This window comes from Ranitomeya imitator, chromosome 2 (genome assembly GCF_032444005.1).
Source record: "Ranitomeya imitator isolate aRanImi1 chromosome 2, aRanImi1.pri, whole genome shotgun sequence".
Classification (NCBI taxonomy): domain Eukaryota; kingdom Metazoa; phylum Chordata; class Amphibia; order Anura; family Dendrobatidae; genus Ranitomeya; species Ranitomeya imitator.
In genome coordinates, this window is record NC_091283.1 from 372,421,030 (window position 1) to 372,442,651 (window position 21,622).

Below are 21,622 nucleotides of genomic sequence, written 5' to 3' on the forward strand. Positions count from 1 at the left end.
CGAGCTCTGGGATGTGGGAGCTCTGCTGACCGCAAGCCCTAATCCTATCACACACACTAAAAATAGCCGTGGAGCGCTCCTGACCAGACCTAGGCGCCTCGTCACAGCCTAAGAACTATCTAGCCCTAGAGATAGAAAATAAAGCCTACCTTGCCTCAGAGAAATTCCCCAAAGGTAAAGGAAGCCCCCCACATATATTGACTGTGAGTAAAGATGAAAGTCACAAACGCAGAAATGAAACAGGTTTCAGCAAAGGGAGGCCAGACTTACTAAATAGACAGAGGATAGGAAAGGTAACTTTGCAATCAGCACAAAAACCTACAAAAGACCACGCAGAGTGTGCAAAAAAAAGACCTCCGCACCGACTCACGGTGCGGAGATGCCACTCTGCATCCCAGAGCTTCCAGCTAGCAAGACAAAATCATGATAACCAGCTGGACAAGAAAACAGTGAACAAATAATGACTATCAGGAACTTAGCTTCTGCAGGAGAAGGCAGGTCACCAGAGAGATCCAGGAGCGAACTGAAGCAATGGAAAAACATTGACAGCTGGCATGGAGTAACGATCTGAGAGGAGTTAAATAGAGCAGTCAACCAGGATAAACCACGTCACCTGTGTAAGGAACCTCAGAAGCAACAGCTTCACTCATAGCCACCAGAGGTAGCCCATAGACAGAACACGCCGGAGTACCATTCACGACCACAGGAGGGAGCTCGACAACAGAATTCACAACACTTAACACCCTTGACCTGGTCTTTGTCCGGCTCTGTTCAATCTCCTACCTAGATAACTCACCGCTTCCCCTCTCTGTCCACAACATTCTCTCTTTTACACTCACAATTCCTCGCCCACCCCAGCACTATCCTGTCTACCACACATTCAGAAATCTACATACACTTTCAGACTCCCTACACTCATCATTGTCCCCAATCTCCTCTTTTTCTTGTCCTGATCTGGCTGCACATCACTTCAATGACACTCTTAGAAGCACCCTTGACCAAGTAGCTCCCCTCACCCTCAGAGCCTCCAAACACAGAGTAAAACAGCCCTGGCTCACATCGCAAACCCGATTTCTCCAGCGATGCTCTAGGCGTGCTGAACACTTACAGAGAAAAACACGCAAATTTATGTTAAGAACCTATAACTCTGCCCTTCACCTCGCCAAACAGACCTACTTCACCACTCTGATCTCCTCACTATCCAACAACCCCAAGAAACTTTTTGACACCTTTCACTCCCTACTCAGGCCAAAAGTACAAGCCTATATCACAGACATTTGTGCTGATGACCTGGCCTCCTGTTGTGAATTCTGCTCTTGGGTTCCCTCCGGTGGTTATGAGTGGTAGTGCTGCGGTAGTTGGATCGCAGCATTTATCAGGTGTATCCATTTTTTGCAATTTGGGCTGGGCTATTTAAGTCCTGCTTTATCCTTTGTCAGTGCCAGTTGTCCATTGTTTTTGGAGGATTCACATCCATACTTGGTCTCTCCTGGTCTGCTGTTCATTTCTTCAAAGATAAGTTCTGGCCTTGTTTTTGCTGTCCACCTGCTGTGGACTTTATAGTCTGTGTATTTTCTTGTTTTGTTTTCTCCAGCTTTGTCTGTGAAGGATTTTTTGTAGCCTAGCTGTCTCTGGAGATGCAGATATACCCTCCATGTCTTTAGTCAGATGTGGTGTTTTGTATTTTCTGTGGTGGATATTTTCTAGTGTTTTAATACTGACCGCATAGTACTCTGTCCTATTCTTCCTTTTTAGTTAGTATGGCCTCCTATGCTAAATCCTGATTTCATGTCTGCGTATGTTATTTCCCTCTCCTTTCACAGTCAATATTTGTGGGCGGCTGTCTATCCTTTGGGGATTTTCTCTGAGGCAAGATAGTTTTCCCGTTTCTGTCTTTAGAGGTAGTTAGCTCTTAGGCTGTGTCGAGGGGTCTAGGGAGTGTTAGGTACCCCCCCACGGCTACTTCTAGTTGCGCTGCTAGTTCAGGGTTTGCGGTCAGTAAAGGTACCACCTTCTCCAGAGTACGTCTCATGCTGCTCCTAGGCCACCAGATCACAACAGTACAACTGGCCAACAATGAGTTAAATGCATCTCAGAAGAAGGGAAGGAAGCTCTTGAGCCATTTTTTTTTCTCCAGTCTATTCTGTGTTCTTCCCTGTTAATCTCTGGGTGGCTACGGAACCAAGTATTAACATGAATGTTCAGGAGTTAGTTTCTCGGCTGGATCAGCTTGCTGCTAGGGTACAGGGTATTTCAGATTTTATTATTCAGACTCCTGCCTTAGAACCTAAGATTCCCACTCCTGATTTATTTTTTGGTGACAGATCCAAATTTTTGAGTTTCAAAAATAATTGTAAACTGTTTTTTGCATTGAGACCCCGTTCTTCTGGTGATCCCATTCAGCAGGTTAAAATCATCATATCCTTGCTGCGTGGTGACCCACAGGATTGGGCATTTTCCCTGGAATCTGGCAATCCTGCTTTGCTTAATGTTGATTCTTTATTTCAAGCATTGGGGTTATTGTATGATGAGCCTAATTCTGTGGATCAAGCTGAGAAGATCTTGTTGGCCCTGTGTCAGGGTCAAGAAGCGGCAGAATCGTATTGCCAGAAATTTAGAAAATGGTCTGTACTGACTAAATGGAATGAGGATGCCTTGGCGGCAATTTTCAGAAAGGGTCTTTCTGAATCCGTTAAAGATGTTATGGTGGTGTTCCCCACGCCTGCTGGTCTGAGTGATTCTATGTCTCTGGCCATTCAGATTGATCGGCGCTTGTGCGAGCGCAGAGTTGTGCACACTGTGGAGTTGTCCTCCGAGGGGAGCCCTGAGCCTATGCAGTGTGATAGGATTTTGTCTAGAGCTGAACGACAAGGATTTAGGCGTCAGAATAGGTCGCTAGTTCTGTTACCATCAGTACTGTACAACCAAAATTTCTGTTATCTGTGACCTTGATCTGCTCATTATCTTCATTTTCTGTCATGGCATTTGTGGATTCAGGCGCCGCTCTGAATTTAAAGGGAACCTGTCACCCCGTTTTTTCAGTAGGAGATAAAAATACCGTTAAATAGGGCCTGAGCTGTGCTTTACAATAGGGTATTTTTTGTCCCCTGATTCCCTACCTATGCTGCCGAAATAGCTTACAAAAGTGGCCTTTATCGCCTGTCAATCAGGCTGGTCAGGTCAGATGGGCGTGGTCACAGCGCTGTTTCTCCCCCACATCTTGCTTATGTTCCCGTTGGTGGCGTAGTGCTTCTCGCATGCGCAAGTGCCGAATGCACTGCAGCTGTAGAAAAAGAGCGCGCTCGCCGCTATTCAGCGGTTTCTCGGTGGGCGTGGCCATCTTCCTGAGGCCGCGCGTGCGCAGATGGAGTCTCCTGCTTCCCGGGGCTTCAGGAAAATGGCCGCCGCGATGTCCATCTGCGCACGTGCGGCAGCCCGCGGCTGTGACCACGCCCATCTGACCTGACCAGCCTGATTGACAGGCGAAAAAGGCCACTTTTGTAAGGTGTTTCGGCAGCATAGGTAGGGAATCAGGGGATAAAAAATACCCTATTGTAAAGCACAGCTCAGGCCCTATTTAACGGTATTTTTATCTCCTACTGAAAAAACGGGGTGACAGGTTCCCTTTAATGGACTTAGAATTTGCCAGACGTTGTGGTTTCCCCTTGCAGCCTTTGCAGAACCCTATTCCTTTAAGGGGGATTGATGCTACACCGTTGGCTAAAAATAAACCTCAGTTTTGGACACAGCTGACCATGCGCATGGTGCCAGCCCATCAGGAAGATTGTCGTTTTCTGGTGTTGCATAATTTGCATGATGATATTGTGCTGGGTTTTCCATGGTTACAGCTACATAATCCGGTGTTAGATTGGAAATCCATGTCTGTGACTAGTTGGGGTTGTCAGGGGGTTCATGATCACGTTCCTTTGATGTCGATTTCCTCTTCCCCCTCTTCTGAAATTCCTGAGTTTTTGTCAGATATCCAGGATGTATTCGATGAACCTAAATCCAGTTCCCTTCCACCACATAGGGACTATGATTGTGCTATTGACTTGATTCCAGGTTGTAAGTTCCCTAAGGGTCGACTTTTCAACCTGTCTGTGCCAGAACATGCCGCCATGCGGAGCTATATTAAGGAGTCTTTGGAGAAGGGGCATATTCGGCCATCTTCTTCACCATTGGGGGCAGGTTTTTTTTTTTGTTGCCAATAAGGATGGCTCCTTGAGACCGTGTATTGATTATTGCCTCTTGAATAAGATCACGGTCAAATTTCAATACCCTTTGCCTTTGCTTACTGATTTGTTTGCTAGGATTAAGGGGGCTAGCTGGTTTACTAAGATTGACCTTCGAGGGGCATATAATCTTATTCGTATTAAACAGGGTGACGAGTGGAAAACTGTATTTAATACGCCCGAAGGCCATTTTGAATACCTTGTGATGCCATTCGGACTCTCTAATGCCCCATCTGTGTTCCAGTCCTTCATGCATGATATCTTTCGGAGTTATCTTGATAAGTTCATGGTTGTATATTTGGATGATATTTTGATTTTTTCCGATGATTGGGAGTCTCATGTGAAACAGGTCAGGATGGTATTTCAGATCCTCCGTGATAATGCTTTGTTTGTAAAGGGGTCGAAGTGCCTCTTTGGAGTGCAGAAGGTTTCTTTTTTGGGCTTCATTTTTTTCTCCCTCATCTATAGAAATGGATCCAGTTAAGGTTCAGGCCATTCATGATTGGATTCAGCCCACATCTGTGAAGAGCCTTCAGAAATTCTTGGGCTTTGCTAATTTTTATCGTCGTTTCATTGCCAACTTCTCCAGTGTGGTTAAACCTCTAACCGATTTGACGAGGAAGGGCGCTGATGTGACGAATTGGTCCTCTGTGGCTGTTTCTGCCTTTCAGGAGCTTAAACGCCGATTTACTTCTGCCCCTGTGTTGCGTCAGCTGGATGTTTCTCTTCCATTTCAGGTTGAGGTTGACGCGTCTGAGATTGGGGCAGGGGCCGTTCTGTCTCAGAGGAATTCTGATGGTTCCTTGATGAAACAGTGTGCCTTCTTTTCTCGGAAGTTTTCGCCTGTGGAACGCAATTATGATGTCGGCAATCGGGAGTTGTTGGCTATGAAGTGGGCATTTGAGGAGTGGCGTCATTGGCTTGAGGGGGCCAAGCACCGTATTGTGGTCCTGACCGATCATAAGAATCTGATTTACCTCGAGTCTGCCAAACGGCTGAATCCTAGACAGGCTCGATGGTCCCTGTTTTTCTCCCGTTTTGATTTTGTGGTCTCGTACATTCCTGGTACTAAGAATGTTAAGGCGGATGCCCTCTCTAGGAGTTTTTTTCCTGATTTCCCCTGGGGTTCTTGAGCCGGTCGGCATTCTGAAGGAAGGAGTGATTCTTTCTGCCATCTCCCCTGATTTACGACGGGTTCTTCAGGAATTTCAGGCTAATAAACCTGACCGATGTCCAGTGGGGAAACTGTTCCTGATAGATGGACTAGTAAAGTGATTTCTGAGGTTCATTGTTCTGTGTTGGCTGGCCATCCTGGGATTTTTGGTACCAGAGATTTGGTTGGTAGGTCCTTTTGGTGTCCTTCTTTGTTGCGGGATTTGCGTTCTTTTGTGCAGTCCTGTGGGATTTGTGCGCGGGCTAAGCCTTGCTGTTCCCGCGCTAGTGGGTTGCTTCTGCCTTTGCCGGTCCCTGAGAAACCTTGGACGCATATTTCTATGGATTTTATTTCAGATCTTCCGGTTTCCCAGAGGATGTCGGTTATCTGGGTGGTTTGTGACCGGTTTTCTAAGATGGTTCATTTGGTACCTTTGCCTAAATTGCCTTCCTCTTCTGATTTGGTTCCGTTGTTTTTTTTAGCATGTGGTTCGTTTGCATGGCATTCCGGAGAATATTGTGTCCGACAGAGGCTCCCAGTTTGTTTCTAGGTTTTGGCGGGCCTTTTTTGCTAGGTTGGGCATTGATTGGTCTTTTTCTTCCGCATTTCATCCTCAGACAAATGGCCAGACGGAGCGAACTAATCAGACTTTGGAAACTTATTTGAGATGCTTTGTGTCTGCTGATCAGGATGATTGGGTGGCGTTCTTGCCATTGGCCGAGTTTACCCTTAATAATCGGGCTAGTTCTGCTACCTTGGTTTCGCCTTTTTTTGTAATTTTGGTTTTCATCCTCGTTTTTCTTCAGGGCAGGTTGAGCCTTCTGATTGTCCTGGTGTGGATTCAGTGGTTGACAGGCTGCAGCGGATTTGGGCTCATGTGGTGGACAATTTGGTGTTGTCTCAGGAGGAGGCTCAGCGTTTTGCTAACCGTCGTCGGTGTGTTGGTTCCCGGCTTCGGGTTGGGGATTTGGTCTGGTTGTCTTCCCGTCATGTTCCTATGAAGGTTTGTTCCCCTAAGTTCAAGCCTCGGTTTATTGGTCCTTATAGGATTATTGAGGTTATCAATCCGGTGTCTTTTCGTTTGGCCCTTCCAGCCTCTTTTTCCATCCATAATGTGTTCCATAGATCTTTGTTGTGGAAGTATGTGGTGCCCGTTGTTCCCTCTGCTGATCCTCCGGCCCCGGTGTTGATTGATGGGGAGTTGGAATATGTGGTTGAGAAGATTTTGGATTCTCGTTTTTCGAGGCGGAAGCTTCAGTATGTGGTCAAATGGAAGGGTTATGGCCCGGAGGATAATTCTTGGGTTGTTGCCTCCGATGTTCATTCTGACGATTTGGTTCGTGCCTTTCATTTGTCTCGTCCTGATCGGCCTGGGGGCTCTGGTGAGGGTTTGGTGACCCCTCCTCAAGGGGGGGGGGTACTGTTGTGAATTCTGCTCTTGGGCTCCCTCCGGTGGTTATCAGTGGTAGTGCTGCGGTAGTTGGATCGCAGCATTTATCAGGTGTATCCATATTTTGCAATTTGGGCTGGGCTATTTAAGTCCTGCTTTATCCTTTGTCAGTGCCAGTTGTCCATTGTTTTTGGAGGATTCACATCCATACTTGGTCTCTCCTGGTCTGCTGTTCATTTCTTCAAAGATAAGTTCTGGCCTTGTTTTTGCTGTCCACCTGCCGTGGACCTTATAGTCTGTGTATTTTCTTGTTTTGTTTTGTCCAGCTTTGTCTGTGAAGGATTTTTTGCAGCCTAGCTGTGTCTCTGGAGATGCAGATATACCCTCCATGTCTTTAGTCAGATGTAGTGTTTTGTATTTTCTGTGGTGGATATTTTCTAGTGTTTTAATACTGACCGCATAGTACTCTGTCCTATTCTTCCTTTTTAGCTAGTATGACCTCCTATGCTAAATCCTGATTTCATGTCTACGTATGTTATTTCCCTCTCCTTTCACAGTCAATATTTGTGGGCGGCTGTCTATCCTTTGGGGATTTTCTCTGAGGCAAGATAGTTTTCCCGTTTCTGTCTTTAGGGGTAGTTAGCTCTTAGGCTGTGTCGAGGGGTCTAGGGAGTGTTAGGTACCCCCCACGGCTACTTCTAGTTGCGCTGCTAGTTCAGGGTTTGCGGTCAGTAAAGGTACCACTTTCTCCAGAGTACGTCTCATGCTGCTCCTAGGCCACCAGATCATAACAGCCTCCCACTTTATAGAGAAAATAGATAACATCCGTCAGGAAATCGCTCCCAGACACCAAGTTCAGTGACACCCCTCCCTCCCTGCATGCCCCCTGGCTCACTCTCCACATTCGATCCCATAACAGAAGAAGTCTCCCAGCTCCTCCCTTCTTCTTGTCCGACTACATGCACCATTGACCCCATTCCCTCACATCTCCTCCAGTCTCTCTCTCCAGTTGTCACAACTCGCCTAATTACAATCTTTAATCTCTCCTGTGGCATTTTCCCCTCCTCCTTCAAACACTCTATCATTACTCCATTTCTAAAGAAACCCGCCTTACCCGTTACCTCTCCACTCACTCCCTCCTAGACCCTTCACAGTCCGGTTTCAGCCCCCTACATTCGACTGAAACTGCACTCATCAAGGTGACCAATGACCTTCTGACAGCAAAATGTAACGGTAACCACTCTCTGCTCATTCTTCTCGACCTTTCTGCAGCTTTCGACACTGTTGACCACTTTCTCCTACTCTCTAGGCTCCAGTCACTAGGCATTAATGACCCTGCTCTCTCCTGGTTCTCCTATCTGTCTGACTGCTCCTTCAGTGTTCTGTTCTCTGGCTCCACTTCATCTCCTCTTCCTCTCACTGACTGGGTACCTCAGGGCTCAGTCCTTGGCCCCATTCTCTTCTCCCTCTACACAGCCACAATTGGACAGACAATCAGCAGATTTGGCTTTCAGTACCATCTTTATGCTGATGACACACAACTATACACGTCATCCCCTGACCTTACCCCGCTGTATTACAGAAGGCCACTGTCTGTCTGCAGTCTCCAACATCATGTCCGCTCTCTATCTGAAACTCAACCTCCAAAACTGAACTTCTTCTGCTCCCGCCATCTACTAACCTCCCGAAATCTGACATTTCCCTCTCCGTGGGTGGCACCATAATAACTCCCCGGCAGCAGGCGCGCTGTCTGGGTGTTATGTTTGACTCCGATCTCTCCTTCACCTCCCATATACAATTTCTTGCCCGCTCATGCCGCTTACACCTAAAGAACATCTCTAGAATCCGCCCTTTTCTCACCATGGAAACAACAAAAAACCCCGCTGTCGCCTTGATCCACTCCCTCCTGGACTACTGTAACGCTCTATTAATTGGCCTCCCCCTTACTCGTCTTTCCCCTCTCCAGTCTATCCTTAATGCGGCAGCCAGGGTTGTCCATCTAGCTAATCGTTACTCGGACGCGTCCGCTCTTCGCCAGTCGTTACACTGGCTGCCCATTCATTACAGGATACAATACAAAATATTTGTTCTCACCCACAAAGCTCTCCACAGTGCGGCACCCCCATACATCTCCTCCCTCATTTCGGTCTATCAGCCTAACCGACAGCTGCGCTCTGCAAATGACTTTCGACTAACCTCTGCACTAATCCGTACCTCCCACTCCCCACTCCAAGACTTCTCCCGTACAGCGCCAATCCTCTGGAATGCTCTACCCCAAGATAATAGGACCATCCACAATTTGCATAGTTTTAGGCGCTCGCTTAAAACACATTTTTGTAGAGCGGCCTACCACGTTCACTAATCAAAGTCATTTTATGTTTGTGTGTGTAGCCCATTCACTATCTCCCTCTATCCTCCACCCCCTAAAGATGGCTGGACCATCATTGTAAATACATCATTGTAAATACACACCTGTACTTTGTATCTCCCCCACCTCATTGAAGATTGTAAGCTCTCACGAGCAGGGCCGTCTTATTTTTCTTTAATTATTGTATTTTTAACGTTGTTACTTATGACTGTTGTGTTTGAAACTGTAAAGTGCTGCGGAATATGTTGGCGCTATATAAATAAAGATTATTATTATTATGTAAAAATATACATTTTATTACAAACAATAAAAATCAAAGTAACATATTTGAATAAAAGTATATGCTGTCATTTCTTAAACAAACATAATAAAATTCCCTAAGAATGCTATTTTTGGGGGGCTCAAGCACGTCCCTAAAAACAGGGGACCACATATCATTAATGCCTCGTATTAAATCTAAATGTATTTTTAACCTTAATACCATGGATCCCAATGGCTTGAATCATGACATAGAACTTTTTGCTTTTCAATGAAGAAATAAGCATCTGAAACCAGTTTATTCAATTTAGAAATTATTTTTTTTTTCATTATTTATTGTTAATTTACACACTACAGCATATACTTTTATTCAAATATGACTTCCGGCTTGCGCAGTGATAAGGTGCTATCCATACATGCATGCATGGGTGACAGGGGAATCAGAAACTGTATGGTTCCTAACTATGCAAGGAGGAAGGAAGGGGAGCATCTTATCATACGGGGCAGAATAGGTACTGTAAAATCGTGCTATTGGAGGCGGGTGGTATGATAATGGAGACATGAGTCAAAGATTTCTTCCAGGCATCACACACCCTCTATCCTGGAAGAAGTCATTAGCATACAGAAATAGAATATGAGTAAAACAGGATGATACCGCGCTAAAGGGAAATGTCTGTGCTGAGAAATCTATATACCAATAGGTGGAGTATACAAAAGTTGCCCCTATTAATAAACTCCCCACTGAGTCCCTGCTACATGTGATGGGAAAACATGGAAGGATAAGTGCACTGTGATAAATACTATGCTGAGCACAACGTGGTACCAGAGGTATTGGCACTAACCAATACGAGTCTGACTCACCGAGGTCTGATGATAGACGTAGTGCCAGAGGTACCAAGGATCCGAGTGCCTGGAAAGTGAGTCCAGCACATGAGATGCTGATCCTGAGGAACAAGTACTGGGCGAGGAAGCCAGCGCCAGGTGGCAGCAGCCAAACAGGATGGCGGTGAGTCGGCGTGGAAACCAGGAACGCCCCGGCCGGTGGCGTCCCTGGAGACAGTGAGGGAAAAAGAAAAAAAAATGGCCGACGGGAGTGCTCACTGTGTGACGTCACAAAAAGTGTGGAGCAATACTGGAACCAAGTGTTGCTCCACACTTTTTGTGACGTCACACAGTGAGCGCTCCCGTCGGCCATTTTTTCTTTTCCCTCACTGTCTCCAGGGACGCCACTGGCTGGGGCGTTCCTGGTTTCCACGCCGACTCACCGCCTTCCTGTTTGGCTGCTGCCACCTGGCGCTGGCTTCCTCGCCCAGTACTTGTTCCTCAGGATCAGCGTCTCATGTGCTGGACTCACTTTCCAGGCGCTCGGATCCTTGGTACCTCTGGCACTACGTCTATCATCAGACCTCGAGGAGTCAGACTCGTATTGGTTAGTGCCAACACCTCTGGTACCACGTTGTGCTCAGCATAGTATCTATCACAGTGCACTTATCCTTCCATTTTTTGCCATCACATGTAGCAGAGACTCAGCGGGGAGTTTATTAATAGGGGCAACTTTTGTATACTCCACCTATTGGTATATAGATTCCTCAGCACAGACATTTCCCTTTAGCGCGGTATCATCCTGTTTTACTCATATTGTTTACTTACATTGACAGCCCTGGAATCTGGCTGTTTTGATGCAGCAGCAAAGGGTATCTTTTCCATTGGTAGCGCTGGTGTTTTCCTTTGTTGTATAGAAATAGAATATGATTTTCAACAACAAGACCGCAATTATGAGGCATACTCGTAGGACTAGTTTAACATTTCTATCACATGTATGCCCATATTAATCGGTCATATACATCCCAGGGGTTGATAGATTCCCTTTAATCATGGGCCCCCATGTGCTTGGTACCCATGCGCTTGGCCCCCATGTCGCATCCACAGTAGAAGAGAGAGAGAGAGAAAAAAAAGTTCTTCTTACTTGTCTGCACTCTCAGTGCGTCCTCTCGCTTCATATCTTGCGCAGTTGTTTTAAAATGGCCACTGACCATGGCTTAAACCAAGCATCCCAATGATGATGATGATAATAGCCCAGATCAAAGATTTACTGGGAATTGAATTAACGGAGGCGGAAAGGAGTAAAGAACAATCTGCAGGGAAAGTATTCCCGCTGTGGAAAACGTTCTTTGGTTTTCATTATAGCCCTCATGAAATATCGAGAATGATTAGTCCCTTCCGCTACACGCAATGGTATTGTCTGGAGGATCTGAGCAGGACGTTGGGAGTCTTGGGAACTAGTCCAGATGTACAATGTCTATTAAAGATACAACATTTTTTACCATAGAACGACACTCTTGACTATGCAAAATACAGTGAGAGAGATTCTCTTCCTTCCCTTATTACCCTTCTATGTATTCAGCCTGTCTTTTCTTTCTCTTATTATTTCCCAAAAATTTGTGTTACAAGGCACTGACGGAGATCTGTTTTGTATCTATATACTATTTTAAAAGTTATGCGGACCTTTTGTCTGACAAGTAATATTTGTATATGTACTTTTTGTAATTTAGGCTATGTGCACACGTTCAGGAATTCATGCAGAAAATTCCTGTTGAAATCCGGACATTTCTGCCAGATTTCCGCATGAAATCCGCATGCGTTTTTTGCGCGGTTTTGACGCGGTTTTTGCGCGGTTTTTCCCAGACATTTCCCAATGCATTAGACAGTGGGAAATCCGCTAAAAAAACGCAAAATTAATGAACAGGTTCATTATTTTTCCGCAATGCGTTTTTCATGCGGAAAAACGCACATCATGTGCACAGAAATTGCGGATTCCATTATAAATGATGGGATGCTTAAAGGGAACCTGTCACCCCGTTTTTTTGAGATATAAATACTGTTAAATAGGGCCTGCGCTGTGCGTTACTATAGTGTATGTAGTGTACCCTGATTCCCCACCTACGCTGCGCAATACATTACCAAAGTCGCCGTTTTCGCCTGTCAATCAGGCTGGTCAGGTCGGGTGGGCGTGTTCACAGCGCTGTTTCTTCCTCAGCTTTACGTTGGTGGCGTAGTGGTGTCCGCACGTTGAGGTGACTAATCCACTGTGGGCACGTGAACAAGGAGCGCGCGATCTGCGCTATCACCCCCTGTCATCGGTGGGGGCGGCCATCTTCCTGGGGCCGCGCGTGCGCAGATGGAGTGCTCTGCTGCACGGGGCTTCAGGAAAATGGCCGCGGGATGCCGCGCGTGCGCACAAGAGATCGCGGCGGCCATTTTCCCAAAGCCGTGATGCAAACTTTTAAGCACTGTACTTCATTTTTATATATTAAATCTAAAGTTGAGTTTAATCAGTTTGTTCCTTGCTGTTCTAAATGTATCCAGAACAAAGAAGAAAAGTATAGCTTGTTTTTTACCCAGTGTATTCCAAAGTGCAAGAAGTAGCTATCGAGGGCTTTGAAAAGTTAGCTGTGCATGTGAGCTAGTGTGCCACCCAGGGCAGGCGTTCAAGGTGACAAGTGGTGGCTGCAAGAAGTGTGGTGTGGATGTGTGAGATGACTGTGGAGTGCACTTAGGTCATTTTCAGCCAATTGTGGTTGTTGAATGGACAAGTGATTATGACAATTGGGAGTCCCCGTTACAATCACATCCAAGTTACGAGTTCACCAAGTGGGTGGTGTTTATGACATTCCAGTTTATATGATCTTTGAATACAACATCTACACGTTCTATCTCCTCATATATTCCCTTCATTGTCGCCTGTGATCGTGTTATTACATGAGATCTTTATGATGTTACATCGTCCTCTTCTCCCCATTCAGGTCCCTACAATATTGGATCCTCTCAGTGGAGATATTCTATATAAGAGAATTTTCCTGATATGCCCATCAAGGATGGTTAAGGACAGGGACAAGATGGAAAGGATATTACACCTCACCCTAGAGATCATCTTCCGGCTTACTGGAGAGGTGAGAGATTCTGATGATGTCACATGATATCATTCATATCTGTCGGAATAACAGATGGACAGAACTTAGAGAGGTGAGGACTCTGGAAATGTCTTTAGTGAGATTTTTTTATGTGTCTCTCCATAACCAGGATTACACAGTAGTGAAGAAGACCTCTAGTGAGCACTGTCAAGCCCCTGTGTCTGAGGGATGGAGAACACCTCTGAGCTCATTCACGGGGCCTCCACCTCACCCCTTGATGCATGAGAATATCAGTGACCAGAAGATCCTACAACTCGCATACAAGATGGTTGAGCTGCTGACTGGAGAGGTGACACTACTAGGAATGATGGGACATTATACAGTAACGCTTTAAAGGAATTGAGGAATGATGATATCATTGTGCATTTCAGGTTCCTATAAGGTGTCAGGATGTCACCGTCTATTTCTCCATGGAGGAGTGGGACTATTTAGAAGGACACAAAGATCTATACAAGGACGTCATGATGGAGGTTCCTCAGCCCCTCACATCACCAGGTAATAGACAGGGCTAAATATACATGGCCTATAAATATATGTATGTAAAAAATGAATTCAGTGCCTGTGTTTCCTCTAGTTCTATCTAGTAAGAGGACAACACCAGAGAGATGTCCCCTTCCTCTTCTTCCACAGGACTGTAAACAAGAAAACATCAGTGTTCCTCAGGATCATCAGGTAGATTGAGAGAAGGTGTCATGAGATCTTTCCAATGATGTGTAGATCGCTGTGAAGGTCTTGTGCTCATTTTTTTGTTTTTATTCACCAGTATTATGTGTTTAATACTTAAACAAAAAAAACATAAGGGTATGTGTCCACGTTCAGGATTGCATCAGGATTTGGTCAGGATTTTTCATCAGTTTTTGTAAGCCAAAACCAGGAGTGGGTGATAAATACAGAAGTTGTGCATATGTTTCTATTATACTTTTCCGCTAATTGTTCCACTCCTGGTTTTGGCTTACAAATACTGATGAAAAATCCTGACCAAATCCTGATGCAATCCTGAACGTGGACACATACCCTTAGAGGAAAACCTCCACTAACTATAGACAAAAAAACACCAGTACACAGGCAAAGGTGCTTACCTGTCACGGCCTCTGACCAATTGCACTATCAAGGTGCAGCGGACCCAAGTTAAGATGGCAACTGCACAGGTGCAATAATACCGATGAGGCAGCCAGCTTACAATCAGGGATTGGCCGCTTGGTACACCAGTGCAAAAAGATATCTTTTTGCACTGGTGTACCAAGCGGACAATCCCTGATTGTAAGCTGGCTGTCTCATCGGTATTATTGCACCTGTGCAGTTGCCATCTTAACTTGGGTCCGCTGCACCTTGATAGTGCAATTGGTCAGAGGCCGTGACAGGTAAGCACCTTTGCCTGTGTACTGGTGTTTTTATGTTTATTACTTGTCTAATGAGAACAGTAGAGAAGGCAGGATTAGAGGTGATCGTAGATGTGACTTCTCTATATGTCTGACTTTTATAATCTTTGTTTTAGGGTAACGAACTGACCCATATTAATACTACAGAGACATATGTGAGGGGTGTTGAGCGGTGCAAAGAGGAGATTCCTACATATGACTACCCAGGTGAGTAGTAACTGCTAAATTCAGAGAAGTCACAGATTCTCTCCAGTCACTGGCTGCCAGTGTTTTATCGGCGATTTAGTTCGACTTTATCTCCTCCATCCAAAACTGTACTTATTAGTGTGAGCATTTGTGGAGAAATGGGGAGTCGGCTGGCGCCTCAAGTCAGTTAGCCAAAACCGTATGGACCAGGGATCGTCCCGCCTAATTCCTGCTCTCCCAATACACGTTGGTATATCGCTATTCAGACAACACAGGGTAAAGGTAAAACAGTGTGGCGGTGTTTTATTGAACCAAAAAACAGATAACACATAGAACAGTCTCAGTACAGTACCCAAGATGGTGCACATTACAGGGTCTCACCCTTCTGCTGACTTGCCGGGATAATGGCAGATGTTACGTCAGAGCTCCCAGGGTCAGCTACCCCACCTGTGGTGCACAAACAGAGAGGAGGCATTAACAAGTGTAGGGAGATGACAGCCCATAGAGTCCATACAAGGTCCAAAGCCAGTTGACATGAGTCACCACCTGGCTTATCCGAAAATCTCCATGGAACCAGGGCCCAGCGGGTTCCAAACCTGGCTTTCTCCAAACATGTCCATGGTTCAGCGATGGTCACTGGAGCACAACTGTATCCTTCCAACCGGAGCTGAAAACCCCTAGGTTGTTTCCTAAAGAATGATAGTCCATGTCCCTCATGATGGTGCCATGATGAATTGGCTGCTGCCCTGCCTCTGGTTCTCTGGATGTTTTCGCAGAATGTCTGGCTATGTCTCTCTCTCTCCTCTTTGTGACTTTTTATACCCCAGGCATGTCACCTATTTTTAGATTTACCTAGTGTCCTTCAGTCCACTCTCACAGATAAGGGAAACAATGGTGATGATAACAAGTAGCATTACTTGACCATTCAATCTATTTGCAGTCTTTGGGTACAGTCACACATAACGATACTGTTAACGATATCGTTGCTTTTTGTGACGTAGCAGCGATATCATTAACAAAATCGTTATGTGTGACAGCGACCAACGATCAGGCCCCTGCTGGAAGATCGTTGGTCGCTGGGGAAAGTCCAGCACTTTATTTCGTCGCTGGATCTCCCGCTGACTTGTGTATCTAAATTTTTACTGCATCTAACCCAGTAAATCCTTTTGGGCCTAGTACCACAGATTGGCCACTCAGTTCTGCTCGGTTTTTATCCATCGGTTGTTGTGCCAACAACTACAGATAAGTTGCCAATTAAGGTACCTTCACTCTGAGCAACTTTAGAACGATAACGATAGCGATCCGTGACATTGCAGCGTCCTGGATAGCGATATCGTTGTGTTTGACACGCAGCAGCGATCAGGATCCTGCTGTGACATCGCTGGTCGGAGCTGAAAGTCTGGAACTTTATTTCGTCGCTGGATCACCCGCTGACATCGCTGAATCGGCGTGTGTGACGCCGATCCAGCGATGCGTTCACTTGTAACCAGGGTAAACATCGGGTTACTAAGCGCAGGGCCGCGCTTAGTAACCCGATATTTACCCTGGTTACCATTGGAAATGTAAAAAAAATCTGTCGCGTCCCCCGGCATCAGCTTCCCTGCACTGTGTCAGAGCCGGCCGTAAAGCAGAGAACAGCGGTGACGTCACAGCTATGCTTTACGGCCGGCGCTTACACAGTGCAGGGAGGCTGACGCCGGGGGACGCGACAGACACCGGAATGTAAGTATGTAGTGTTTTGGTTTTTTTACATTTACAATGGTAACCAGGGTAAACATCGGGTTACTAAGCGCGGCCCTGCGCTTAGTAACCCGATGTTTACCCTGGTTACCCGGGGACTTCGGGATCGTTGGTCGCTGGAGAGCTGTCTGTGTGACAGCTCTCCAGCGACCAAACAGCGACGCTGCAGCGATCCGGATCATTGTCGGTATCGCTGCAGCGTTGCTTAGTGTGACGGTACCTTTTTCTCTCTCTGCTTTCAAAGTCAACAAACTGACTCCGTAACACAATGCATTGTTAGCATATCCGCAGACCTCACTATTCATCAAGGATGAGAACACACTGTTATATCAAATATCAGCTTATAAGTCAATATTCCAGACTCACACAAACAAAAGTTTGTTTTCTTAACCAACCAGAAATCAACACTTCACCCCTTCATGACCTTGGGATTTTTCGTTTTTCCGTGTTCGTTTTTCGCTCCCCTCCTTCCCAGAGCCATAACTTTTTTATTTTTCTGTCAATTTGGCCATGTGAGGGATTATTTTTTGCGGGACGAGATGTACTTTTGAACGACATCATTGGTTTTAGCATGTCGTGTACTAGAAAACGGGAAAAAAATTCCAAGTGCGGTGAAGTTGCAAAAAAAGTGCAATCCCACACTTGTTTTTTGTTTGGCTTTTTTGCTAGGTTCACTAAATGCTAAAACTGACCTGACATTATGATTCTCCAGGTCAGTACGAGTTCATAGACACCTAACATGACTGTTATTTTTTACCTAAGTGGTGAAAAAAAAATTCCAAACTTTGCTAAAAAAAAAAAAAAAATATTGCGCCATTTTCCGATACTCGTAGCGTCTCCATTTTTCATGATCTGGAGTCGGTTGAGGGCTTATTTTTTGCGTGCCGAGATTATGTTTTTAATGATAGCATTTTGGTGCAGATACGTTCTTTTGATCGCCCGTTATTGCATTTTAATGCAATGTCGCGGCGAGGAAAAAAACGTAGTTCTGGCGTTTTGCATTTTTTTCTCACTGCGCCGTTTAGTGATCAGGTTAATGCTTTTTTTAATTGATAGATCGCAAAAAAGTATTTAGTCAGTCAGCAATAGTGCAAGTCCCACTACTTAAAAAGATGAGAGGCGTTTGTAATTTACATCATAGGTAGACCTCAACTATGGGAGACAAACTGAGAAAAAAAAATCCAGAAAATCACATTGTCTGTTTTTTTAACATTTTATTTGCATATTATGGTGGAAAATAAGTATTTGGTCAGAAACAAAATTTCATCTCAATACTTTGTAATATATCCTTTGTTGGCAATGACAGAGGTCAAACGTTTTCTGTAAGTCTTCACAAGGTTGCCACACACTGTTGTTGGTATGTTGGCCCATTCCTCCATGCAGATCTCCTCTAGAGCAGTGATGTTTTTGGCTTTTCGCTTGGCAACACGGACTTTCAACTCCCTCCAAAGGTTTTCTATAGGGTTGAGATCTGGAGACTGGCTAGGCCACTCCAGGACCTTGAAATGCTTCTTACGAAGCCATTCCTTCATTGCCCTGGCGGTGTGCTTTGGATCATTGTTATGTTGAAAGACCCAGCCACGTTTCATCTTCAATGCCCTTGCTGATGGAAGGAGGTTTGCACTCAAAATCTCACGATACATGGCCCCATTCATTCTTTCATGTACCCGGATCAGTCGTCCTGGCCCCTTTGCAGAGAAACAGCCCCAAAGCATGATGTTTCCACCACCATGCTTTACAGTAGGTATGGTGTTTGATGGATGCAACTCAGTATTCTTTTTCCTCCAAACACGACAAGTTGTGTTTCTACCAAACAGTTCCAGTTTGGTTTCATCAGACCATAGGACATTCTCCCAAAACTCCTCTGGATCATCCAAATGCTCTCTAGCAAACTTCAGACGGGCCCGGACATGTACTGGCTTAAGCAGTGGGACACGTCTGGCACTGCAGGATCTGAGTCCATGGTGGCGTAGTGTGTTACTTATGGTAGGCCTTGTTACATTGGTCCCAGCTCTCTGCAGTTCATTCACTAGGTCCCCCCGCGTGGTTCTGGGATTTTTGCTCACCGTTCTTGTGATCATTCTGACCCCACGGGGTGGGATTTTGCGTGGAGCCCCAGATCGAGGGAGATTATCAGTGGTCTTGTATGTCTTCCATTTTCTAATTATTGCTCCCACTGTTGATTTCTTCACTCCAAGCTGGTTGGCTATTGCAGATTCAGTCTTCCCAGCCTGGTGCAGGGCTACAATTTTGTTTCTGGTGTCCTTTGACAGCTCTTTGGTCTTCACCATAGTGGAGTTTGGAGTCAGACTGTTTGAGGGTGTGCACAGGTGTCTTTTTATACTGATAACAAGTTTAAACAGGTGCCATTACTACAGGTAATGAGTGGAGGAAAGAGGAGACTCTTAAAGAAGAAGTTACAGGTCTGTGAGAGCCAGAAATCTTGATTGTTTGTTTCTGACCAAATACTTATTTTCCACCATAATATGCAAATAAAATGATAAAAAAACAGACAATGTGATTTTCTGGATTTTTTTTCTGTTTGTCTCCCATAGTTGAGGTCTACCTATGATGTAAATTACAGACGCCTCTCATCTTTTAAAGTGGTGGAACTTGCACTATTGCTGACTGACTAAATACTTTTTTGCCCCACTGTATATACTGAATGTGTGTATGTATGTCCGGGATTGACATCTGCACCGTCGCAGCTACAGCCACAAAATTTTGCACAGTCACACGTCTGGACCCCGAGAGCGTCATAGGCTATGTTGTGAGGCAAAATTTTAACACCGCGCGTTCCAATTCACCAAACAATTTTGCCCCTATCTACATAATGGGGAAAAAGTGAAAGGAAAAGTGTTGGAGGCAAATTGACAGCTGCCAGATGTGAACAAGGGGGATTTAAAGAGTGAGAGCGATGGCGCCAAAGAGTATATACCGTACAGTTGCTAAGGTGGGGCCCCGACATGGGATATTCACCACACACGGGGATATGAACACACACAAAATGCGCCACACACTACCACGTGCTTGACTACATATACCACCCTCAGCACACATTTCACCACACATACACCAACCTCGCCACATAAAATTCGAAACACAAAAGTCGCCGCACAAATCTCGCCACGCGCAAAACACGCCATGTGCAAAACTAGGCTCACACAAAACTCGCCACACGTGCAAAACTCACCTCATGGAAAACTCGCCACACGCGGAAAAATTGCCACATGCACAAAAGTTGCAACACATGCAAAAGTTGGCTCACACAAAACTTGTACATACTCAAAACGCACCACACATAAAACTCGCCACGCGCAAGACTTGCCATGCGCAAAACTTGCTGCACACAACTTGCTACACTAACCTGTCACATGCAACTCGATACAAAAAGTTGCTACACGCATGTCGCCACACAAAACTCATCTCACAAAAGTCGCTACATGCATGTCGTCACACGCAACTCAACACACACACAACTTGACACATGAAACTCGCCCTAAAACACACACAAGTCTGGTATTATCCTTCAAAAATAAAAATCTGATTAATAAGCAGACAAACTACAAGAGCAACAACTGTACCATATAGGAAATACGGCAGCTGTCAGTCACATGACCTGTCTATTATGTGTATGTGTGAGCTAATATATACTGCCAGGGGGGAGGGCTTCCTGTTGGCTGGGGATTTATCAGGCTCTTAATTTAGCTTACAAATACTGAGGTAAAAATACTGAGCAAATAACGTGTGAATGAGGTCTAATACAGGAGGAGATGACACACTGGTATATACTATATACAGGGGAGATGACATACAGGTACATACTATATACAGGAGGAGATGACTTACAGGTATATACTATATAAAAGAGGAGATGACACATAGGTATATAGAGGAGGAGATGACATACAGCAGGTATATACTATATACAGGGGAGATGACATACAGGTGTATACTATATACAGGAGATGACATATAGGTATATACTATATATAGGAGGAGATGACATACAGGTATATACAGAAGAGATGACATACAGGGATATACTGTACTATATACATGAGGAGATGACACATAGGTATATACAATATACAGGAGGAGATGACACTGCAGGTATACACTATGTACAGGGGAGATGACATACAGGTATATACTATATACAGGAGATGACATACAGGTGTATACTATATATAAGGGAGATGACAAACATGTATATACTGAGGGGAAAATGAGAGGTGTGAGGTGAAAATGAAAAGGTGTGAGTGCAAAATGAGAGGAGTGATCGGAAAATGACAGATGTGAGGTCGAAATGACAAGTGTTAGGGGGGAATGAGAGGAGTGAGGGGGAAAATAAGAGGTGTAAGGGAGAAAATGAGAGATGTGAGGGGAAAATGAGAGGCGTGATGGGAAAAATAAGAGAAATTAGGTGCTATAACTAACCACAGATATTTACTATGCCCAGGCAACGCCGGGCTCTTCAGCTAATATATATATATATATATATATATGTTTAATATTTATTCCTTTTTTATTTTGTGATTTTTTATTTTTTTTTTTATTACTAAATTTAAAACATATTTTTAAACTTTTTTACTTAGTCCCTGTATGGGACCTCAATTTTTGCTTGTCTGATCACAGGCTTCTGACAATGCAATACACATTTACTGCATTGCAAGATACCTGTGAGTTTTACACAGGCAGATCGTTTGAGACTTCGCTGCAGGCTGAGCCTTAGAAGCCACGTGACTTCCAGCTGCCATGGCAATGCTGGATCCCCCGTGATGTGATCAGATTTCATCAAGGGGGGGGGCCTCGGAGAGGTGAGTATAGCAGGGGGCTCCCTCGGCTATCTTCTAAATGCGATCGCACAGGAATCACCGCTTGCAGGACCCTGAGGGTCCTAAGCACTACTAGACCACTGACCGTTCTTAAACGTCGGCGCTGC

General features: G+C 45.1%; 1 protein-coding gene across 1 annotated transcript in view; it reads left to right on the top strand.

Annotated features, from left to right (window-relative positions):
- The window catches only part of LOC138663975 (oocyte zinc finger protein XlCOF22-like), a 38,898-nt gene that overhangs the window by 15,496 nt on the left and 1,780 nt on the right, over positions 1-21,622 (top strand). Inside the window, exons 2-6 of the mRNA XM_069750371.1 lie at positions 13,205-13,351; positions 13,482-13,661; positions 13,744-13,867; positions 13,947-14,044; positions 14,868-14,958. Coding sequence (XP_069606472.1) covers positions 13,205-13,351; positions 13,482-13,661; positions 13,744-13,867; positions 13,947-14,044; positions 14,868-14,958 — 640 coding nt within the window. The remainder of the gene's footprint in view (positions 1-13,204; positions 13,352-13,481; positions 13,662-13,743; positions 13,868-13,946; positions 14,045-14,867; positions 14,959-21,622) is intronic.